General features: G+C 38.4%; 1 protein-coding gene across 6 annotated transcripts in view; it reads right to left on the bottom strand.

Annotated features, from left to right (window-relative positions):
- Window positions 1-234: 234 nt before the first annotated feature.
- Window positions 235-24,364, bottom strand: part of CFAP20DC (CFAP20 domain containing) — a 288,204-nt gene continuing 264,074 nt past the window's right edge. For 4 of the 6 annotated variants that reach the window (XM_017527412.2, XM_017527405.2, XM_017527406.2 and 1 more), the window contains 2 exons: window positions 11,656-11,798; window positions 235-781 (listed from right to left, as the gene is read on the bottom strand). In XM_017527412.2, the coding sequence (XP_017382901.1) occupies window positions 669-781; window positions 11,656-11,798 (256 nt within the window). In that variant the 3' untranslated portion in view covers window positions 235-668. Of the gene's footprint in view, window positions 782-11,655; window positions 11,799-24,364 lie in introns of those variants that run through there. The other 2 variants (XM_017527407.2, XR_001824890.2) reach the window with 2 other exon arrangements.

The following is a 24,364-nucleotide window of genomic DNA, read 5'->3' as shown; positions in this document are numbered from 1 at the left end:
AAAAAAAAAAAAGAAAAATACAGTGCTAAGCAGCTTAAGTGATTAACAATGCTGTGATCTTTGGCAAACTCTGGGTGAACTATAATGAAATGGAAATAGTGGGGCCAGTGCCAATAAAATGTGATCATAAACTCTGACCAGTTTACAATGTTTCCTTTTCTAAGAGTTGAAGAGAAGGGAAGTATCATATGGGAATATTCTGGAAAACAAAGTGGGGTGAATGAAAAGAAGCAGTTTAAAAGCTATTCTTCTAACCATCATACTTTATTTTTAATACAAATGTCATAGAATAAAAGGTACCCAGGCATCTTTCAAACAAAAATACATTTTCTGTATATCAAGCCATCATTTACAGATTAACACTGCAAAAATTTTGAATAACTCTTAATTTGTTTACATAAAATTATCTGAAACAATCAAAATTATATGTGTAATGAGAACAAATAAGAACCAATTCAAAGTCCTAAAATCTTGCCTCTGTATTAATTTCTTTAGTTTCAAAATCATACTCATCTATAAAAGGAATTATTTACAAAATGAATTCGTTTCTCTCAGTTACTGTTGATTTTGTGATCACCAATACACAAGTTGTAGTGACTCCTTAAGAGACCCTGAACTGCTATCCTGCTCCAGCTGGGAGTGCCTGTTCTCTGCCCTGGAAGGAGGCATTATACCAACTCATAGTATTTCCCAGTTTGGGGGTCAAAGTAACAGTTCAGACAAGGGTCATACAACAAAGTCAGTACTTCCTCGTCCTCTTCCACACTGAGGTCTTCTTCACCTGTGGGGAAGGGGAACCACAGACATGTTAGCTGTTGGCTTGGCGTGGAATTCCTAAACAAGGGCAGTGAAGCAGGAAGCACCATCTCTCCTGGGGGATTTTCTTTATGTAGGCAGAAGGTTTAGGCCGGAAGGGAGGAGCACTGTGGAAGTGGTAAGACTCTACACATGCGGTGCTAGGTGGAGAAGAAACACCAGTGACCAGAAGAACCAATTTCACGATAAAGGACAAGAAAAACTGAGTGTGAAGAACTGGTAGGAGGGGAAAGAAGAAAAGGAGAGGGCCAAAAGACTTAAGAGTTATGCTCATTAGAATTAGGAAGCTTGCCAGGATCCAAAACTAATTGTCACAGTTCCAAACTTCTTCATGGGCCAGAGCTGTACAAAATGCAAAACAGTGCAAACTAATAAAGTAGAAAACTTGATCCCCATTCAATCATCCTAAAAAGGCTACCAAACAAATATGAATTAAAATAATAGAACTATCAGATATATAGAACAGACAATATAGAGAGAAAACAAAATGTCAGGTAATTTGTAGTTTTATTAGTGGTGAGGGGAAGTCTGTTAAGTTTTTTGGGGATATGAACATGGCTTGATGTTTTCTCTTGTGGCAGCCATTTGGATGGATTGGACAGAGAGGACTCCTATTGTCTAAGTCATCATCAAGGCTTGCTGGCTTCCAACAAATGGCATAAAATGAAAAAAAAAAACTTTTACAAAGCTGTTTCCTGAGTACCTTTTATGTGCCCAGTGCTGTGCCAAGTACTTTCGTATTCACAAGTGAGTGCATTCTGAGTACTTCTGAAAATTCATGTAATGAGTTCAGAGGCTGAGAGGTCAAGATCTTCTCAGCCAGAGATCAGAGGGTAGGCACAAGGAGAAAGAGGTGACTAAGACAACAATCCTCTCTTCAGTAGCACAGCTGTTTTTTTCTTTTCTTTTTTAGCCTTCAGCTTCACAATCAAGCACAGGCTATTAAAGACCAAACTCAAACCAAACCACACTGTGAAGCTTTGGGCTATGTGCTAACCAGGTTGAGCTTCAGAAGAGTTTAGATGGTGGGCATGGTGCAGGGCTCACTCATAATAGAGGTTCAATAAAAATGGAATGTTTCTTGAAGGTGTGAATAAAAGCCCATGATCTTAAGTGTCACTGCCCAGAGGAAGGGAAGATGGTGCTGGTGGTCGTGCTGTTTCATCTGACCCAGCCAAAATCAGACCAAGCTGGTGCCTCAACATTGTCAGGGCATTGACAAACTGGAGATAAGTCCAAGGAAGTGGTGCCTAGATAGTGAAGTCGGAGTTTAAAACTGTACCATAGCCATTCCTCTGCCCATTCTTCCAACCATCCAAAAACACATTTAACATGATCCTTCCATGAGCCGGGCACTGAGCTAGGTGCTCAGGTCATGATGATACGAAACAGTCCCTATTCTAATGGGCTGTGTAGAGAAGCAGGTAAAATGTGAAACCAGCTGGTTCTTGTGAGTTGAGTGCAGTGCTAGCAGTCCTTAAGAGTGGAGTTCAACTGAGGAATGATTACATCTGCCTTGCTTGCTAATACCTCAACTGGTAGAGTCCGTGACAGTTTAGAAAGCATTCTCATGCAGCAGTTCATTTGGCCCTCATGACCCTGTGAAACAGGCAGGAATTATCATGCCCATCTTACAGATGAGGAAACCAGGCTTCACAAAGTTGAACAGCTCATCTGAGGTTGCTTGGTGAGTGACAGGCAGAGCTGGGCACAAACTCTCAGTTTCCAGACTCAGAGTTCAGTGTTATTTCTACCAGTCAGAGAAGTACTTTGCACCAGTCTGTTCGGTTGGACCTTGATGTTTTTGCTAAAAGAGTGGTGTAACATGTTTAATTGGGAGCTACTACATTAAAGGAATTTGGACATAGAAAAGACTAATAAAAAATTTAGAAGTGTCCTACATTTTAATAAATTAGGTTTGGAAACAAAGAAATCTGATTTATCATAGTTCAAAAATATTGTTAAAGATGAGAGAGTCCCTGGGGTAGGAGAGAGGCAAATAGTTCCACAAGCCCAAAGGAAATGAGCTTGTTAGCTCCAGGAAAGAAAGTTTGGTGAGGTGACAGCAGCCCTTCTGGATTCAGGCATATGAAAGGTGGCACATGAGTGAGAAGATAAGATCTGGGGTTCCAGGAGGAAGCAATAGGATCAACAGGTGGACCTAAGAGGAGCCATTTTCTTTTCTTTTTTTTTTTTTTTGGCTTAGCGCAAGGAAAAATTTTCTAAGCATTTAGAGCTCACCAGCAAATGAAACATGTACTCTGAAAAGCGTGAAGCAGAGAGTGGTGCAACCATTGTACAGATTTTGTAGATGAACCCTGCTTAGGACAGGGGACCCGATCCAATGATCCCTGCAGTGTTTTAGATGAGCTTCTGTGACTCTGGGTGACAGCAGTTTATATCTTGGAAGTATGAAAGGACTTTGCTAAAAACCACATTAATGGCGGTAGCTGACCTGAACAACCTGCACAGTTTAAGAACAGGAGCTCAGAGAAGGCAGGCTGCCTTTCCTTTATCTTCTGTTGTCTTTGGAGTCCCTGAGTACTCATTAAATGGTCATTCCACATTGAAAATGACCCCCTTTAGATCACTTTTTGCACATCAAAGGAGAGTATGTACATCCTTTACTTTCAGATAGTCAATCCACTATGCCTTTAAAGTTTGGAGTACTTGAACGAAATGAAAATTAGTTTATCAATTAGTATCTGCTATGTGATTGAGCTGGGCACAATCTAGTTGTGAATGTGACACAAACACATGAAAAAAACCAGCTACTAAAGATCAATGAGGTGTTAACTGGAAGGCTCTATTGCTGACTGCTAAGTGCACTTAAGGGCTCTAGAATCCAATCCACTGGGGGTGAATGGGAACTCTGCTGTTTACTGCCTGAAAGCTGGCTATAGATCATTTCACCTTATTGGACCTTGGTTTCTTTGTCTACAAAATGGAAATAACAATGCCTATTTGGTAGGGTTTTGAGAAAGATGAAATTAGACACCAGTAATATGCATAGCACAGCACACATAGTAGTTGTTTAATAAATGATAGTTACTATTAGGGATGATAATCAAATAAATAATGAGCTATTGGTTATAACTTTCTTAGTAACTCAGGATGGAAGTACTGATATAGCTTAAAGTGTGAGGGAAAGGCTTCATAGAGGCAGGAAGGATGATGGTTAGACAATGAAGTCAGACAGACTCGAGTCCAAATCCCGTTTCTACCACATTACAGCTGTGGGATATTGGGAAATTCACTGCTCTGAGCACCAGCTTCCTCATATGTAAAGTATGGATAATAATAGTACCTGTCATCATTCCTGTGAGGACTAAATGACACTCAGCACACACATAGTAGGTACTCAGTACTCAGTAAATGTTATCACCATCATCATGGAAAACAGGATATGTGAACCAGACACAAGAAGGGTTATGTGCATGTATACCTTCTTCCCTACCCCAAAACTGAGTCTGTTTAATAGTGTATTTGAAACATAGTGGATTTGAAAGAAATAGAAAGCCCCCCAATTAGTTTTACATAGAACATTATGATAAATTCATCTTTAAATAAAACAACAGTTCTTATACCAAAAGTCATGCATGTTCCAAAAGTAAAGTTATTTTTTTCCATCAGGTGTAATGTTTAAATCACATATCATTGAGATAAATGATTATGAGTCAAACTCTCAGGGACCTGCCATTTGATTCTGTCTTAATCCATCAGCACATCATGGGGAACTCTGACCTCTGGCACTTAAGATTATATATTATATAATTATTTAGTGTATTCTGTGCCTGTACTTTTCAAAAAAATAAATTTTTAAGCTGGTGCTATTCAATGAGAAAACACAATATATTTACAACCAGTCGGGCATCTTTCAAGATGAAAACACCATTGTAATGGGCCATGGGTCTTCATCACCCATTTGCAAAGAGATCGAGGTAGATCCAATTCATTAGTAGAGGTTTTGCTACAAAACGCATACAAACTGGAGCAATAACTGCGATATAAAAGCATTCATTCCAATACACATCACTACAGAATGGGACCCTCACGCATTATAACCACCGGGACTAAGAGAGGTTTTGTGGTTTTCTTAGTACCAAAGCTTCAAATGGATGAATTTTAAAACTACCAACGATGACATTCATACAAAAATTGGGTGAGATTATGTATAATTTTTTGCTGAAGTAAGTGCTTTAAGCTTACATAAAAGGTTTTGTTTCATTGTAACTTAATTTTCAAAGCCCAACCTACATTATTTTGCCATTATAGTCCCTACGTAATGAAATTATAATATTGTTAAGCAATTACCACTATGATGTCAAGCATTGGGAAATGTTTTGAAAGGTAATTATCGTGCATGGGTACGGGGTAATTTTCAATTATGTTCTTGGATAGAGCTGAGTTTGTTTTTCCTCAAAATGCTAAATTGCTCTATTTAAAGATTGACTACAGAAACTCTAGAAGGACAAATTAACAAGTAAAACCATTTTCTGCTACTAGACTAAGAGCATCTGGATAGGGGTCCAAATTACATTTTTACTCTTCTACACATAATAAAGCCATTTCTAGAGAAATAAAATTACCTTTCAGATAATAATCTATTTACAAACTTTCAGCCTCATCCACTTTGAAATTGGCTAATGGCAATAACAGAAGAAAAACCAGTGAAGCCAGACCAAATGCAGCAATATAGGCTGCCCTTCTCTTGGTAGATCAGCTCGGGTAAATAATCCCTCCAGTTCACCTTATGAAAGTCAATTAATATAAATGTTTAATTTTCTATATTTAATGCATTTTAACTGTAGATAATAGAAAACCTACACACACAAGATAACTCTTCAAGCTTGAAAATAAATGATGCGGCACTAAGTTTATCAGATTTAAAATCTCTGAATCAAGACATTGAACTTGATTTTCGATTTTCTGACACTGCCATCTACAATTTTTTTTAAAGTTAATGTATTTTCTCTCCTATAGATCTTGAGAACTGATTGAATGTATTTTTATGTGCATACTAATACACTATTGTTTAAGCAATTCAACAGTGAGGGATCACCATCTGGAGCAGTCAGCCTTAGGATCAATGAAGATGACATTTTAGATAAGATTCTGCTGAGTTCTGGGTGCTTGCAAACTCTACCACCAACATATCTCATAGTAGGGCAAAATTAACTCACACTGAAGTCTGAGAAAGCCCACTGTGCACTGTTGAATATGGGTTCTCAGCAACACATGCCCTCAAATGGGAGAAAGATAAAAAACCAACAATGGAATGAAAACAATGAAATGATACTTTCTTCCAATAAGAGAGCTATATTGTTTTTGGAAGGTAAGTAACATGGCATTATTATAGTTCAGGTGTCATTTGGGCAATAGGTACATTACCCCTTTTGTAAAGATTGGTGGCTGTATTTTACTGGGAAAATGCCATTTTAGGGAACATGTTGAAGAATTTGGATGATTAATTAGGAATTATTACAATTTCATTCCTTCCAGGTAGTCTCTACTTATAAATATGCAGTGATTCAGATGTGCAGTTGTAACTGTGTGGTTTACAACTCTGAACACACTTTGTTACACATGAAGGAAGGCACCTCTCCAAGGTACTGAGCTCTGAAGCCAGCAGAGCCCACAGTCTCTTAGGCATCTGATTTTAAGCAAGGTATCAACATTGAGCTATGGGAAAATGCATCCCAATTCCAGCAAGGAAAACTGGGACCAGCCTTCTGGGTTGCACGTGGGGGACAGGTAGGTGGGGTGGTTCTCGAATAGGGGAGAGAGCCTCAGACACCTGCAATGTGTTTCACTCTACAGAGAGTTCACTTCTAGTGGCCCTGAAAAGAAGGCATCTCTTGATACTAGTGAGGCGCTGATATCCCCCATCTCTAATCACTTCTTTCAGAGAAGACTCCCCCAGGACCCTGATAGTGATGCAAGAGAAAATGTCACCCTACTTACAGGGGAAGGGGCGGGGGCTCTGCATTCAAGAATGTTAGATGAATCATTTTATAATCTGAGAGTTGAGGTGGGAGTGCTGGGTCTAAGAAGAGTACCAAGCTAAATACTACTTTATCCAGAAAGCTTCAAGAACAGACAACTTCCTAAATTAAAAATATTACAGTGGACATTTCGGTCATGTAGTTCTTATCCTAAATAGGGATTCTGTGGTCATATTGCAGTGTGGGATTTAAGGGTGTGGACCCTGGTCAGACAGGTCTGAGACACTGTCCTGATCCACACTCAGGGTCTGTGACCCAGGCTAGCCCATTACTTCATCTGTAAAGTGGGAACATAATATAACCCCACACTAGGCAGTATTGGGAGGAGGTTTAAAGTAATGCACAGAAAAATTCCGTACAGTGCTGGGTACACAATGGTGCTTTATTAATGGTGGCTTATTATTTTCATATAACCAATATTGCTCTTTTCGGGAAGGTCTCCTTTGTATCTGAAATAAATCTTCAAGGTACAAAAAAGATCAAAAGAATAGATCAAATCATTCTCCTAGTTCCTAGGCACTGGGGGTACCATAGTTGTTCAGCAACTTTTAGACTCAGGGTATTAGGTCAGTGTCAAAGAACTATGTGGCAGTTAATAGGAGAACAGTGAAAGAATTTTTCTGTTGGAGAAGAGTAGTCAGCCAGATACCCTTCTCTCTGGTTAGCTGTGAGAAGCCATAAAATTTCTGTAAACTCTTTACTAGCAATTTGGATATTACATCTATAAAATAAGCATCAGTTACCTATTTATACCTCATGGGAGATTAATCAGTGTCCATATGGGAATATTCTGTGTGGCTTTGCCATAAAAAAGGTATACGAATATTATTTTTATAAGACTCAGGCAACTCCCAAACTCCTTCCGAATGCCTTTCTTACTCAAAATCTATGTAAACTATAAGAGAGGGCTACAGGCCTGAAGAGAGAGTTATTACTATTCCATTTTGGAGCTGGTAAGCATGAATAATTTAAAAGTCATAACTGTAAAGGAACAAATGTCAAAAACAAATTGACAACTATTCTTTGAGCAAAGTATGGTTCATTTTCAAAAGGTCAGTTTAGTAGTTTTCTCAAATAAGTTCTGAAATCTTAACTTCCCATTTTCACATTTCACACAAGCTCCAGGAAAACACATTTTAGTAAGTGTTAAGGGCACCATGCCCATGGTAATTGATATTCAGCAAGTGTGTTATAGCCCAGGAGGAGTTGTGAAGAGCTGACCATTTCCCATCCAGTGGGATGTTAGAGATCTGAACGCAATGCTCTTCCTGCTGGCTGGCTGTGCTGGAAACCGGGCTGTTCACTTGAAGGTGGCATTCATGCACTTGAGACATTCTGGCTGAGCAGAAACTGGCTGTGACACAAACTCCTACTGAATAAAACGGGGCCAGGAACCTCTGACTCAAGGGCCAGATAGAACTCCTGCATTTACTTTTGTATGGTTTGGTTTTCTAGAATAATACATCAGTCAGACTATCTTTCCCTGCTGTTAAAATGCCGTTTTACTTCCAGTTGCACAAATGCATCTTGGTGTCTCCATCTCTGATAGAGGTATAATGGCTCGGCACACCACTGATTTGCTGTAAGTCCCAGAGTGACCATGTGGAAGATGGGACAATAATAATATACACATCCCATAGGCTATTGTGAGAATTCAAGTGCAGACGTAGGCCAAGAACATGGGAAGATGAAATAAACACTAGCTATTATTATTTATGTCACAGAAGTCCAAAGGTGGGCGATACTGTTCCCTGTGAATCAGTCCTCAGGCACCACATTCACACCCCAGTGAAATGGTTCTGTAGAAAGGGCACTGATGTGGGGGAAGCCTGTGCCCTAATCCCAGCTAGGGCTCTGATTGGGCATTTGATCTTGGTCAAGTCATTTACCTCTTTAGGCAAACTGAGGGGTTGGACCACGTTAGTGTTTTTAACTGGTTCATCAGAGCCCCAGGGCAGAACTTTGATCGCTTCCATATATGAGGATTCCATATGAGATTTCACTTGAAAGAAAAGTTGTTACTGCTTATGAATAAAGTTTAAGAGCCACAGCATAAGGTGATCTATAACTTTTTAATTGCAAATGTATGGGTCAAAGTTCAATACTCTCATGGTTAAATTTTAGAGATATACCAAAAATACCAACAAAATTGGAATGAGGGGAAAACTGAAAGTCAGATTTCAATAAATTGCTCTATGTTTTCCCCTAAGCTTGTAATAAAAAAAGGACAAGTTAAAGAGTATTTCCCTTCCTCCTTTCCTCCCTTTATTCCTTCTTGTCTCCTTTCTAATGAGAATATAGAGAATCTAATATATGCCAGAACTTGCATAGGATACCAAGGATCCAGGAGTCAGGAAACTGACAGTCTCCTAAAAACTCACAGCCTACTCAGGAGGAAAGGCAATAAGCAAGTAGACAAATAAAGATTTACAAACTCTGAAAAGGAATGCAGAATATGTTAGAAGGTGAAGTGAGAGAACACAGTGAGTGGCAGACTGGGCTACTTAGGTAAGACTGTCTGGGAAGGCCTTTAAGATAAGCTACAAGCAAATACCCAGGCCTGGCAGTTTCGTATCCAATGATCCTGCCCTTCATTCAGCTGTTCACTCCCTTGGCCTTGTCCTGGATCTGGTCAACTGTGGCTACCGGTTATTTCTAACAAGCATGGGTGGGAGGTGGGGTCGGGGGCAGGCCCAGGGCTGTCAGGTGACCATACGTATCTCTTTCTTTTGTAAAGAACTTAGCCACTGAGCCCTTGAGATATTTTAATTTGCTTTTCCTGTAAATCAGAAACTCTTAATGGAAAAATAATATTTCAATTCCTGGTTTTATACATTTTTTTTTGAGTAGGTAATCTACTTATCTAGCTCAAAACTTACAAAGGCTAAAAATATAGTGGTTGGGCTCTGGGGCCAGGCTGCTTGGGTTCAAATCCTAGCTTTGTGACTTAGTAGTTGCGTGCCTCAGTTACCTCAGCTGTAACACACACACACACACACGCACACACACACACAATTTCCTCCTGGTGGTAGTGTGAGGGTTAAATGTAATGACTTGGTGTCTGGTATAAAGTAAGTGCTAAATGAATGGTGGCATGCAACAAGAACCCAGGAAGGGTTCTAGACTGCTTACAACCATGCTTCCCTTCCCCTTCTGATGATATAAACTGGAAACTTGAGCCCATAATTTTTCTTTGACACTTTAGCAGAACAGATGGAAACACTATCTCAGCATACTGGTAAGTAGGGATTGTCTTATACTGCCTAAAACTATGCAATTAACATGCCATTAACCAAGTAGGAAACACTGTTTTTTGATGGTGTTAATTAACTACAAACCATCCAAGCATATCAGAACAGGGGAAGATGAGTAAACAGAAAATGCTAGTTTTTGGTGAACTTATCAACTACACACCACCCAAGCATATGAGAAAAGGGCAGGGGACAGCTGATAAAAATCTAGGGTGACAGGCAGAAGGGATGCTTGATCTGGCTAACACTGGCCCGCACATTTCTACAACTCTCTGAATTTGCCCTCAATGTAAGTTCTGTTTACCTTCAACATAATTGAGCTCCTGCTGTCAGAACTGAGCTTGGCAATGGCGACTTTAGGACATCCTTCCGGCTGCTTCTTGCTAATATATATCTTGGGTGTCTTTGCTCAAGGACCAGGCTCTCAGTTCTTGTGGTTTATTTAGGACACCTAACATAACACATTATTTGTTCCCTCACAGCAAGGTCTCCTCCTGACAGCCACAATTCTATTTTTCTGTCATGAGTAATTATAAATGCACACCTCTAAAAAGATTCCCAATTTGAGGGGCATAATCTATTTTAGATAGTAAATCACAGAGACATCTCCATCCCTTGGGCAGCCAAGATGTACAGCTCATATGTATGAGCTCTCACTCTGAATTCTCCATACCTGAAGAAAAATGTGATGCTCTACTTTTTTCCCTGGGGCAGTTAGGGAAAAAAAACTGGCCTTTTTGTTGGAGCAATTTATATTGGTTTCACTTTCACTTTTTTAAAGCTTCAGATACTGCATTTCCATCTTCAAAATTCAACCCAGAAAACTGTCTCAGAGAGTCCCACTCTGAGGTTATTTGTCACTCTAATTATGCACTTGAGACTACCCCATGCCTCTGCCATCTCAGCTCCTCAGTTTTCACCAGAGATTCTCTTATGTTCCTCCACCACATACATCTGACAGTCAAGTTTCCTGCTTATAAATAGAAACAAATGGTTCATCTTTATGGCTCACGCCAACAAAATGAACACCTGGAAAATTTTAATTCCTGGTTCTTTCTGATTTTTATCTTGCTAATACCTATTGTAGCTACGTGACAGCTTCTGCTTTAATGAGAAGGTTGTATCTCTTCATTCATGGAAACAGGTATCTGAGTAATGTTAAAATATTACATCTGCTGTATAATAATGCCAACAGCTGGTATTTGGCAGGCACTATTCTAAGGGCTTCATATACAGCACCTCATTGAATCTTCAATGGGGAGGCTCTAACTATTATTCGTATTATTTTATAGATGTGGTAATCAAAATTCATAAAGGTCACACAGTGGGAATTGGTAGTGCTGAAATTCAGATGAAGGTCAATTTGACATCCAAACCATATTCTTATACCTTAAACTACATTTTGTCCTGGAATTAACCTTTAGAAGAACAAGGGCAATTTCTCTCATCTTCTCTTTAGCTGCAAAGAACCCATTATTCTAAAAAATGAGGCTCAGGTTACCTCATTTAGGGTGTGTAAGACTAAGTGATCAACACTGAATAAAAACAGTCGCATCTCAAAGTGATGGATTCTCTCTACTTATAGTAAATTATTTTTATCTTCTTATGCATAGCATTTTTCATATTCCCACCTTGAGCACTCAAACTTTCAGAGGAATCTGGACGCTGCTCAGCCGGCTGTTGACTGGGAGGAACAATTGGTGGGCTCAACATATTTAACCAGTCCCTAAAAAGAAAACAAAGTGAACGAACATGTCTGAAATTCCACATATCGACTTTATTTTCCCATGAATTTTCAATTCCCTGGGGCTTCCACAAAGAAACATTTTTTTCCCTCCTTCATATCTCAGAAAGACAGATGTCCAGATATCAATATCCAGTTTTGTAAATTGGTTAATATGAAGTCAATCACTTAACTAGCCAGTTTGAGAAATACTTCAACTAAATAAATATTCCTCTCAAAAGTTCATTATTGTTGCTATTAAATTACAGCAGAGTTCTTTTCACATAAGAAAATATTTCAATAACTCAAGAGGAAATGCAGCTGAGACGAAACTTCTTATGAGCTTTGGGTAAGAAAGCCTGACAAAGTCACATGCCACATGTCATGGATAATCACATTCCACAAGGTGAATCGGAACTGAAGTCAGTCTTGGAGTTACCATGGGTCCCCACAGTGGTGGGAGTCCCTCAGCCTTAACTCGGGGCTTTCAAGCAGTGGAGGCAAAACAAGGTGGGGAGTGAGGGCATTTCCCCATCTCTTTACTTTCCTTCCTACTGCACTCTTTCCCACTCTCCTGCTTCCTCTAGTAGATGCCTGGGGGTTATAATTCAAGCTGGCAACATCCGGAAGGCTTGAGTCACTGCATATTCTACTTCAAGCCCTTCTCATCTCTAAACTTACTGCTGAGATTCTTCAGCGGTAGGGAGCAGGCAGGAGAATGTAAAAGATTTTCCAATGTGAATTCTATTTCTTGCACTGCTATAAGTGCCCTGTATCATTTACCTTATTCTTCTCAATAGAAGCATGTCTTTCTAATTACATAATTTCCTTCTAAATTTCTGTATTTCCTATGGTCTTAATCTATAATGGTAGACAGTCGTAACCAACAGCTAAGAGCACTGGCTCTGCAGGCCAATCCCAGCTCCATGCTTCCTATAGTAAGAACTTGGCCTAGTCACTTAGCATGGCTATGCTTCATCTGTGAAAAGGAGATGATAACTGTGCTTCAGAGTTGAGTGTTAGGATTAAATAGAAAAAAATGGAAGACAAACATTTGGTATGAATATGGGTACAGAGTTAGCACTCAATAAATTTCAGCTTTGACCTCTGCCATCTTCATTATCAATGAAGATCATGGTGTGGCCTTAATTACAGTGATAAATAAACCAGGGTAGAAATGGACTTTGTTGGAATTAAACCAGTAAAAGATGGTAGAATGGTTACCAGTCTATACAGCAGAGATTTTCCTTACAAACCATTCACTCTTCCAGCATAAAAAGCATAGTAATGTCAAAATCACTTATTTCCTACTTACAATGTTGTATGATACTTTCAGTTACAGCTCGCCATAGCTATCACTAGATTACGGCTGGTGAAATAAGTAAGTTGAGCTCGCTGTGTAATTGAGTTTCATAATAACACATTAAGGACACATCCGAAAGGATTTGTCAGACTTCCAAGCTAATGAGGCATTTTCTGATAAGCACTGTTTATTTAGTCTACTTAATTATAGCAGACCAAAAAATTCCTGCATTATAGAAAATTACAAGGTCATATATAAATTACCAGCCCTGTGACCTCATTACTCATTAAGGGTGATGAAGAGCAAGGATGAACAGGAGAAAATAATGTTATCACACGATGACACCCCCAGCTAATAATCAGAAATTCTATATAACCACAGTAGGAGCTACCCCGGGGGGGAAAAGCATAGGTGAGAGTTGTGTGAATGTTAGGAAATGTAAGACAGTCGCTTCTTAGGCCAATAATTTAATCAGTGTTCTTCCTTTTCAGCAGTAGCTATGAAAAGTACAGCGTTCTTCTTTTTGTGATTAATAGAAAACTTGCAAGAAGAATACAAAGAACTACTGTATATCCTTCACCCAGTTTCCCCAATGTTAACATTTTATCATATTTGCTCTCTGTCTCTTAATCTATGTATCCACTGACCTGTCTAAACATCTGTCTAAACAGGGGCCAGTAAACTATGGCCCATGTGTGGCTAAGTCTGGCCCACTGCCTGTTTGTGTATAGCTTGCAAACTAAGAATGGTTTTTACATTTTTAAATGGTTAAAAAATTAAAATAATGTTTCATGACAGATGAAAATTATATAAAATTCAAAATTCAGTGCCCATAAATAAAAATTTGTGGGAATACAGCCATGTTCATTTGTTTACTCATTGTCTATGGCTGCTTATGTGCTGCCAAGGCAGAGTTAAGTAATTTATTTTCTGCTCCTTTACTGAAAACATCTGATGATCCCTGATCTATAACTGCACTCATGTTGGTTCCTCTAATACTAATCCAATACCACAGGTTCATTCTCATCTTTCTTCTTCCTGTATTTGTAACCCTCTTCTGACAGTGAGGAAACTGGCCCCCATTATCCACAAGATACTTACTTCCTGAATTATGGAAGATACTGAAAGTAGTGTCAGAATTGCCAAGGAAAACAAACAAGAAACACCCTAAACCTACTTTCTAGAGTTCTTGATTTGCTTACAGTTATTTTTCTTCTTTGGTCAAAATATCATATTCAAAACTGACTTGAGTTCTTTTTTTCCCCATCTTCAATGTGAGTATATTAGTCATTCTAAATATGAGAGTCATCTGCTTCCTTTTGTGTTACATTTTAGGCTTTTTTCTCCATTTTTGTTGATTTTTATTACTGTTGCTGTTGTTGTTGATTACATACAACATTAACAACCAAAAGTCAAAACTACAGAAGGGCACATTTGGGGTAAGAGTCACATCCTCCTATCTCTTCCAATTTGTTCCCATCTCCTCATCACTTCTTCTCTATTCCTACCCACCTGTCTAGAGGTAATAAATTTCATTAGTTCTGGTATTGTCTTTCTGTGTTTCATTTTACAAAAACTGAATAGTTACATGTCTGTTTTTATTCCCTTTCTTACTTATGCAAAAGGTAGCATCTTATAGTACTCTTTTGTACTTTTATCTTCTCAGCTTACAATATATCCTAGAAATCATTCCACACCTGTTCAGGGAGAGCTTCCTCATTCTTTTTTTAGAATGGCATAATACTCCACCATATGGATGTACTATCATTTATTTCACCTTCTATGTTTGAGCATGTTTTCAATGTTTTGCAATGATTGCAATTAACACTTCAATGAATAAGCTTGGGCATGTCTATTTTTGTATACTTAGAGGTACATTGTGAAAAGGTAAATTTCTAAAAGTGGGATTCCTGGAACAAAAGGTAAATGCATACTTGACTTTGTTAGATATTGGCAAATTCCCTTCACAAGGATTGTACCTGTTTTCATTCTCACCAGCAATGTATGAGAATGCTGGTTTCCCGAGAGCAACTTTAGTGGAATATGTTGTCAAATATTTTAATGCTTTCTGATCTGAGAGGTGAGAACTGATACTTTAAAGTAGACTTGATTTGAATTTGTTCACATTATGTGTGGAGTTGACTGTATTTTCATATATTTAAGGGCATGTATATAAATATATGTTGACATATATATGTATGCACGTGCCAAATATATGCTTGTTCACATCTTTTGACCTTTATTCTATCAGGTTTTTAATCTTTCCCTCACTTTATAATTTGTCTTTGTTTATGGTGTTTTTTCTTTGTGCCATGCAAAAGATTCTATTTTTATGTAGTCAAAGGTAAGAGCAATCTAAAAAAACTGCCTTTGTATTTTGGGTCATAGGAATAAAGCCTTTCCCTACAACCAAGTTCTGTGGAAATTCACCCATGTTTTCTTCCAGTTACATGTTCCTCCTGTACATGGCTTCATTTTTTACAGTTAGATTTCTTGTCCATTTTGAGTTTACTCTGGTATATGGTGTGAGTTTATTCTGGTATAAGGTATGTCTAATTTTATCTTTTAAAAATAATTACGAGTTCTTTTGACAAGTGATGATATTTTAACACATAATGAGAAGATTTTATATAATTAAGAAATTTTTAATCGAAGCATCTAACTCATTTGTTTAGCTTTTTACTAAGTAAGCATTTACAAAGTACAATGTAAAAAGAAAGGTTTTCATTTTAACTAAAATATAAACAATTTTGGGCCAAACAAAATCAACCAGGATTTTTCTTGCAGGACTTTTCAGAGCTTTTAAAACACTATGAGTATCTCAAGAGGAGGCTAGAGTACGTAGCATCGCTCAAATTTATGTATCTAGAACTGTTAACACCTTTTGGGACCGCAGAACACACCTTGAGAAATGATGCTCCAAGTTACACCATTTCCCCACTCTGGTAGCATTTTGTTTGTTTGTTTTGTTTTTCATTTTACTTTATATATGTTTAATAATTTTATTTTTTCAAGAGCATTCTTTTTTTGGTGACTTGATAGTAGCAGAAATGTGCAGTTTAGCATCTGCATCTTACATGTTCATATTTTTATATGTGATATTTAATGCTAATCCATTGTCTTGATCTTTGCTCAACTCCTTTAAAACCTCCATACTTTCCCCTGCAAAAGCAGCAAACATTCAAGGAATAGGGAGTTCTAGCTGAGGCTCCTTCACCACACACCAGTCTTAGCTTTAGTTCTGAACCATTTCCCTGGCCTGTTTCTTACCCAGCTACCTGTGCTCCAGAATCTATTCTTGCTTGTTGTTCCACCATTTCCATAGTTGCCCCTTGGACTTGATACTCTGTTTGGTTTCTTCAGCTCTGACTATAATCCTTTTATGCCAAGGACTGACTCTATCTCCCTGTAATGAAAAGCCTCCAGTTCCTTTGGTAGATTAACATCCTTTCAGTTGCTCTCTGAGCACATGCAGGAAGGAGCCTCCTCTTCCTCCTTTCTTTTGAGGACTCAGGTATGTCTCCCACTCTTACTCTCCTCTTGAAACTGGAGGAAGAGGGCTCCCAGACACACCTGCACATGTTGAGTACTGCTGCAAGAAGAGGTGCTTTATTCAAGAGTCGAGACCATGGATTTGTATTAAATACACAGATAAAAATATTGAACAGATGAAGAATAAATACAATCTTGTGAATTTTTATAATGACCAGATTGATTTAATACTAAAATCTTGGCCCTAAATGAATACCACATTGTTTTCACTCAACCTGCATGCTGGACAGTAGACATTATCAGAGTATGGCTGAATCAGACACCTTTAGAACTAAGGACGATGTCCTCAGTTAAGACAGACTATGGCTTCAGTTCCTTTGTCTAAAAATGAGATTGTGTTTACAAGAAAATTTTACATACATTTATTTTATTAATGTGATTCCTATGAATAAATGTATGTATATGTACACATATATACGTCTACATATATATAGATAGCATTATATGAGAGCAAGTTAGCTTAATCATCTCTTTATATATACAGTAAGCATTTACTGAACTGCTATGTGCCAGGCCTCAGGAATTTCAGGATAAATTATTCTTGGTTCCTTCCCTCAAAGAGTCATAGTCTAATGGAGGACACATTCTAGCCAGAAAGAAAGAAAGAAAGGACATGAGCTGTATCCATCCATTTGTTCCTGTGAAGGAATTTGCTTGCAATAGAGCTATCTACAATCTTGCATACATTTAAATAATTATTTGGGGTAGTCATTATTTCAGAAATCTAAAACATGGCAATAATTATTATATATCTTTCAATTACAGCACTGAGCTACCTGCCATCAAAAAGCTCTGGGTCAAAGGAGCCAGCCCAATAAATATTAGGAATTTAATAATTTGCAGCAATGTCTATCCATACTTAATATTTATCATTTGCTATCAGTGTACATTTCTTATTCCCTGAAAGAGATTTAGATTTTAAAAATCTTTTATGGCCAGATAACAGACTGGGGAGAGGACCAGGAGATACCTTATTTTTGGGGACAATTCATAGATTCTTTTTAAAAGCTGATGAAAGCTGTTTCCCAAAAATATATACATAAATACAAAATTTTACTTCTAATTTCAGGAGGTCAGAGATAGTCTAAAGGCCATATATGAACCTCTGGGCTCCAAATAAAGAACTTCTGCATCATGGGATATCATGGAAATATATTTCAAGTAGTGAAAAATCCATGCTTGGCAAAGTTTTTCTGTAAAGGGCCATACAAAAAATGTGTTAGCTCTATGAGCCATAAGGTCTCTGTCACAACTATTTAGCTCTATAGTTGTGCTGTAAAAGCAGGCATAAACAATAGGTTTATGAATGGGCATGGCTGGATTCCAATAAAGCCTTATTTACAAAAACAGGCAGTGGGCAGGATTTGGGTCTACAGGCTGTAGTTCAATGACCCATGCCTTAGTGAAAGGAACTGTGAAGTAGACAACGCTTGAGGTTCTTATGAAAATTCCTGCCGACTTTTCCTCCTAAATAGCTTTGAATCCACCTTTCTCACGATCTCCCCTTCTACCACCGAGGTCTAAGCAGCTATCTTGGCTTGTGTTATCTGCAGCAAACACTGTTACCTGATCCCTTCATATTCACTCTTCCTGGCTTCATTTTTCCTCTATTCTTCACAATATAGCCAACATTACCTGACAGTATGTCCATCTCTTGTTTCAAATTCTCCAGTGTCATTGGGAAGCCATTATCCTCAGGAGAAAGACCTTATCTTAGCCTTTGAGGCTTTGCATAGACTAGTCTCTATGTATTTTTCCAATGTTCCCTCTCACTCAGTGTGTTCTGGCCACCCTGGTCTTCTCTCAGTTCCTTGAGTGTGCTCACTACCATCACTGGACCTTTGCCCAGGCTATGCCCCCTTGTCTAGACCATGCTTTCCTCCCTCTTTCTACTGTCTGTTGGCCTGGTGAATTCATACCCAACTCTTGTATTTTGGCTCAAGCATCACACTCCTGGGAAATCTTCTGACATCCCCTCTTCAATCTAGTTGAGTTCCTTTCACTAGATTGAGAAACTAGTGAATCTTAGAGCAACTGTGATCTTCTCTTAGAGCAACTGTGATCTTCTCGTTAAGAGAGGGGAGCACTACACACTGGGGTCAGTTGGGGGGAAATAGGGGAGGGACGGTGAGGGGTGGGGAGTTTGGGGGAGATAGCAAGGGGAGAGATGCCAGATGTAGGTGATGGGGAGGAAGGCAGCAAATCACACTGCCACGTGTGTACCTATGCAACAATCTTGCATGTTCTTCACATGTACCCCAAAACCTAAAATGCAATAAAATAAATGGGAAAAAAAAGAGCTCTCATCTCAGCTCATAATTACAACCTCATTTGTTTGATCATTTGATGAATGTCATCCCCCTCATTAGACTCTAGCTCCTAGCAGAGGTCCTGGCAAAGAGTAGCTGCTCCCCCAATATTTACCGAAGTATGACTACTGAAAGAGTCTCTTTCTTAGCCAAGAATACTGAGTAGTGCTTGGTATTAAAAGTTTCCAAAACAATAAATAACGCTGCTATTGTAACCCACTCTGCATTCTTCTTCCATCTTACTCTTTCTCTGCTTGCTAAAAGCATGCTATTGTTTCCTTACCATGTGCTCAATATACACACACAGTTCAGGGACACACACCTGCTTCTTCATAGCCAAGAAAGAAAAATTCAATTTTCTACCTCAGGAAGCAGAATATTGATTCAGAAACATATTTACTAGCTTAAAAAACTAAGAAAATATGTTTTCCCTTTTTTTTTAAACTAAAACATACAGAAAGTGCTCTCAATAGCATTTTTTCATAGAATCCATCTCCCACTTCAAGAAGGGATCTTAAAATATAAGTTGGAAACTCTTTTGCATATCTCTTTTTTTTTTCTTATTTTTAAAACTTTTTGTAGAGACAGGGTTTTGCTATGTTTCCCAGCCTGGACTCTAACTCCTAGCTTCAAGTGATTCTCCCATCTCGGCCTCCCAAAGTGTTGGGATTATAGGTGTTGGCCACCACGGCCTCTTTCATATACCTCTTAAGACGGACTTGAATAAGTATTAAGATGCTGTTGTTTGATTTTGGTTTGTTTTCCTCAGAGATCTCTAACCAGATTCTCAGTGTTAAAGAATAACCACCATCTATGTTCTGAAACCCTTCTACAACATTCCCACCAACTAGGTATCTAATCTGTGCTTAATTACTATCAGAAACTGTGTACCTACTATTTCATCTTCAATAGTTTTGGCTGTTCAATAGTTTTTCCTCATGTTGAGGTAAAATCTGTTTTCATTTTACTTGTACCAGTTTCTCCTACCATTATCCCTTATGGCTAAGGAACAATTCTAATCTTGTTTCAAGACACAGTAGGAGAGAGCTAAGGGACTGTTCAAGACTCCTTCCTCCCCGTTCTTCTTGGAATAGCCCCCTCTAACCACATGGCATTTTGAAGTAGACTGGTCCAGAGGTGAACACCCAACCTAATATGGGCCAATTGCTATGCCTCCCTGAACTTCTCAAACTGGATCTGAAAAAGAGAGTCTCACAATGAAGATGGGAGCTGAAAAAGAAAAATTCAGATGCCACTGGTGATCCCATTTCCCGTCACATGGAGGAAGCCAGTCTGAAGAGAGAATGAGGAAGTTTATAGTCTGGATTCTAAGGGAATGAAATAGTATTGGCACCACTGAGTTAATTGGAAAATGGGCAGAGGAAACCAGTTTGGGATGATGGAAGTACTTGGTTTAGCACAAGAGGGAATCTGAGGTCTTGAAAGTTTCTCCATGTGGCAAAGTGCTGGAAACATTTAGGGATCCATTATTAAGTATTTAGACTTAGCTCTTGCATATGTGTCTCCAAACCCATTGCCATTATCATAGACTATGTTTCTACCACTTCTCCCATATTCTTCCTCTAGCCAATCTGGACTCCATATAATCCAAACCAGAGTAAGACTTTCAAAATTTGTTTTTAGGTTAAAATCCCAAATCACCACATTGGCAGAAAGCCTTGCATAGCCTGGTTCTATTTCCCCAGCATTTTTTGTACCTTTCCCTTACAGTCACCACCACACTCTTCTCAGGCTTCACAGGAAAGCCACATCCTTAGTCTCTATTCTCACAACGGCCTAGTTGTCTCTCTTTATCCTCAGTCCTCAGCTTTCAGCTCAGATGTACTTCAGAGAAGCCTTGCTTGAGTTCTAAGTCTACCACAAGTTCTTCCAGTCAACATCCCAGCAGGAAACACTAGGCATACTCACATTAGGATGATCTAGGGAGAATTTGAGGGGGGCTTATTACAAAGGTAAGAACAGGCAGGGGATCCAAATGGGACCATATGAATACCAGAGCTGTTGCCACCCTTAGACCTTAAGGGAAAAGGAAGGGGCAGTGACCAGACCCAGAAAGCAAAAGATGTGGATAGAGAGCCTCCTTGAGACGAGCTGTGATCCTGGGCCGAGTTTTGCAGTGAGCCTGAGTTAGTCCTACAGGGAGGGAGCTGGGGAAGAGTGCCCCTGACTTCCGTCTCCCTATTTCTCTGATCTTCATTAGCTGAGTGCCATCAGAAGCCAGAGGACAAGGAAGTCCATTGATGCAGTTTACGTCTATCGGCCTCTCTGGACAGAGAGCAGGATGAAGGGTGGATATAGCAGGGCTGAGAGAAGACGTCTGGACAGATTCCATGGTTACTACAAATCAGTCATCTCAGTGTGTGAACAATCTGCCCATTTGTGTGACCGAGTCATGTCTGGCAGTCATGTCTCTGACTTCTTTACATATTGAATCCTCACTAAATGTTTGCTGAATGAATGTTTATAGGAAGGCCAAGTCTAAAAGAGAATGACATATAGATGAGAGCAAAAAGATGGGAAAATGGATGAGTTGTCTGAGGAAGACCTTGTAGGGAGAAGGTCAGGAAAACATGCTCTGAGAGTGGTGAGAGGAATAACAGGAGCTGAAAAGGCAGCTAGTTGAGAATGACATGAGAACTATGCTTGCCAGACATTTCTTCTCCCCTCCTAAAAGTGCTACCAGAGGATTTTCATATTATTATGACATCTGGAATAGGATCACATTTCTTCCACAGCAAAAGGTGGGAAACACGATGCATAAACAAAGACTACTGTGTTTTCATCTCACATCAATCCAGGTATATACAGAGGTATGCAATAAACACTCATACAAATGGGAAATCATACTCTTTCTTCTGGTTTCTACAAAATCAACTCTCCTGCCTATGTGTTTATTAAAAAAATCCACAAAACAGAGAGGATTCAGCTTCCTACAAGTGCTCAGTGCTCTAAGAAATCACAAGCACCATCTTCTCTATACTCTGTTAAATATACTTTATATGTTCTCTGAAGAATATCTTTCCCGTATGCCAGTATTTTCCCTCAAGTTAAGAAAATATTAATGATATAGCATCTTGGGACTATTTTCTAGACATGGAACTATTATTACATATGGTAGATAATTTAACTGTGGAGGCACAGATCCAGGCATCAGGCATTGAATTAAACAATATGTGAACAGTAATATCCCATCTACTTAAGATAATATGGGAGAAGGCTGACCCTTTCCTTTTCTTCTATAGACTGTTATCAGCATAGCTGCTTTATAATTTTACATTTAGTAGACATTTATCAAGCCCCTGCAGTGTTGCAGACTTTATGCTGGGTACTGAGGAGTAAGACATGGCTCCTGCCTTTGAGAAATTTGGTCTACTGGGAACAGGTTACTAGACCAACATTTATAAGAGAGTGAATTAAGTGTTAGATAGAGGTAAGCCCAGGGAAACTCTTATAGTTAGGAGAATAGTTCAGGGAAGGCTTTCTAGCAAAAGTCATGAAAGGGTTATTCCTGAAGGATGAAAATGAGGATGCAAGATCATGAATGCATGGAAGAATATTCTAGAAAGAACAGCATGAACTACAGTAGAAAGGTGCTTTCTCCCTATAAACAGGACATAAATTTCCCCTGAGAAGGACATTCTTCCTGTACCAGGAAAGAAGAACATTCTTATCACCAGAGATGGGGAGGTAACACTGATATGAATCTCTATTAGCAAATATTACTAAAATAACCCCTATATTCCATTAGTTTTTATCATACATTTCTTAATCACATCCCCACAGCTTACTGCCCCTAGCCCAAACCCCTTTTCCTATTGTCTCATTACATCTCCACAATTTATCTCTCATTGTTATCATGGTATATAGTCTTCTGGGTCTAGCCCTTCTTTGAGTTTTAATTTCTTTTCTATGAAGACTTCCATGCACATGTAAAAATTAAAATATTAGTATCAAGTTAAATTTACACGCTTTTCCCTTGTTAATTTTTCTCTTGTTAGTTTGATTCATGAACCCCAGCCACAGAACCTAAGAAGGTAGAGAAAGTCTTTCCTCTCCTTCACAATGTACAGAAATTTCCTGAGAAGAGATCTTGTTTTTGTCATGTGGTGAGAGTGAAGATCTTAGGTGATGACAGTTTGCCTGAAGGGTCTTACACTCTAATAAGGAATATTTTAAATTCTTTTTATGTGTCATATGTACAATTTAAGTAAAATTTAGATAGTTATTGATAATTAGTTATCCAACAGTTTGTTGGATATGTAAGGATACTAAACAAATACAAGTCATGGTACCAGAAAAGTAGGTACATATGTGAATGTGCAGGTCAAAAGAAAAGAAATATAAATGTCCCCAAAATACAGAAAAATGGTTGCACTTATATATAATTATAGAAATACAAATTAAAATAATGATATACTATTGATACATAGTAGCTTAGCAAAAGTTCTAATGTTTGATAGAAGAGTATAAAATTAAGAAGATGGGACACTAGGAGCATATACTGCCTGAAGTGTAAATCAGTGAACAGTTTGTTAATATCTATCCAAATTATCTTTTGACCAAGTAATTCCACTGCTAGAAATTAACTGTAAACACATACTTGCTCAACCTTGTAAATATATGCAAATGAAGATGTTTATCACAGCAATGTATACAGTAACAAAAAGCTGGAAACCACTTAGATAAACATTCATTACAAGGGAACTGGCTGAATCAATTATGGTGCATTGAAACAATGAAATAATGTCTAGCAGCCAAAGTAGAATGTGGTCAATCTATCTGCACAAATTCAAAAAATTTAATAAAGTTGTAGAACAGTATAGTCTTATCCTTTTTATAAGGAAAAAAAATATGCATAGAAAATATATTTTCTAATATATGCATAGAAAATTTCTGAAGAATGCCCAAGAAACTGTTAACCATAGTCACATCCAGCAGCAGGAATGTAGGGTTGGGCGTGGGAGAAGTAAGACTTATTTTTTACTTCCTAGTTTTCTACCCTGGTTGAATTTTTTTTAACTACTTTTTTTTTTTTTTTTTTAAAGCAGTCTCTCTCTTTTTAGGAACTTCTGATTTTATGAGATCTATAAGAAAACCCTTCTGAACTACAGCTTCAAAATATCTTTAAAAAGTATTTTAGGTGTCAAGTGCTAATGAAACCCAGGGGTTAGACTGGTCCCTTGACCAATTGACAAGGAGAGAGTAAAATGGAGTATCTTCATACTAACTTGCATGATCTAAATGGATCCTAACAGCTTTCACCATTAAAAATATGAATTTGGCCAGGCGCAGTGTCTCACGCTGAGGCTGGAAGACCACTTTTGCCCAGGAGTTTGAGACCAGCATGGGCAGCATAGTGAGACCTCATCTTTACCTGCCCCCTG

The sequence above is a fragment of the Cebus imitator genome, unplaced genomic scaffold (assembly GCF_001604975.1).
Source record: "Cebus imitator isolate Cc_AM_T3 unplaced genomic scaffold, Cebus_imitator-1.0 Scaffold48, whole genome shotgun sequence".
Lineage (NCBI taxonomy): Eukaryota > Metazoa > Chordata > Mammalia > Primates > Cebidae > Cebus > Cebus imitator.
Note: the sequence above shows the minus strand (reverse complement) of the source record. Positions and strands in the feature narration are given on the sequence as shown.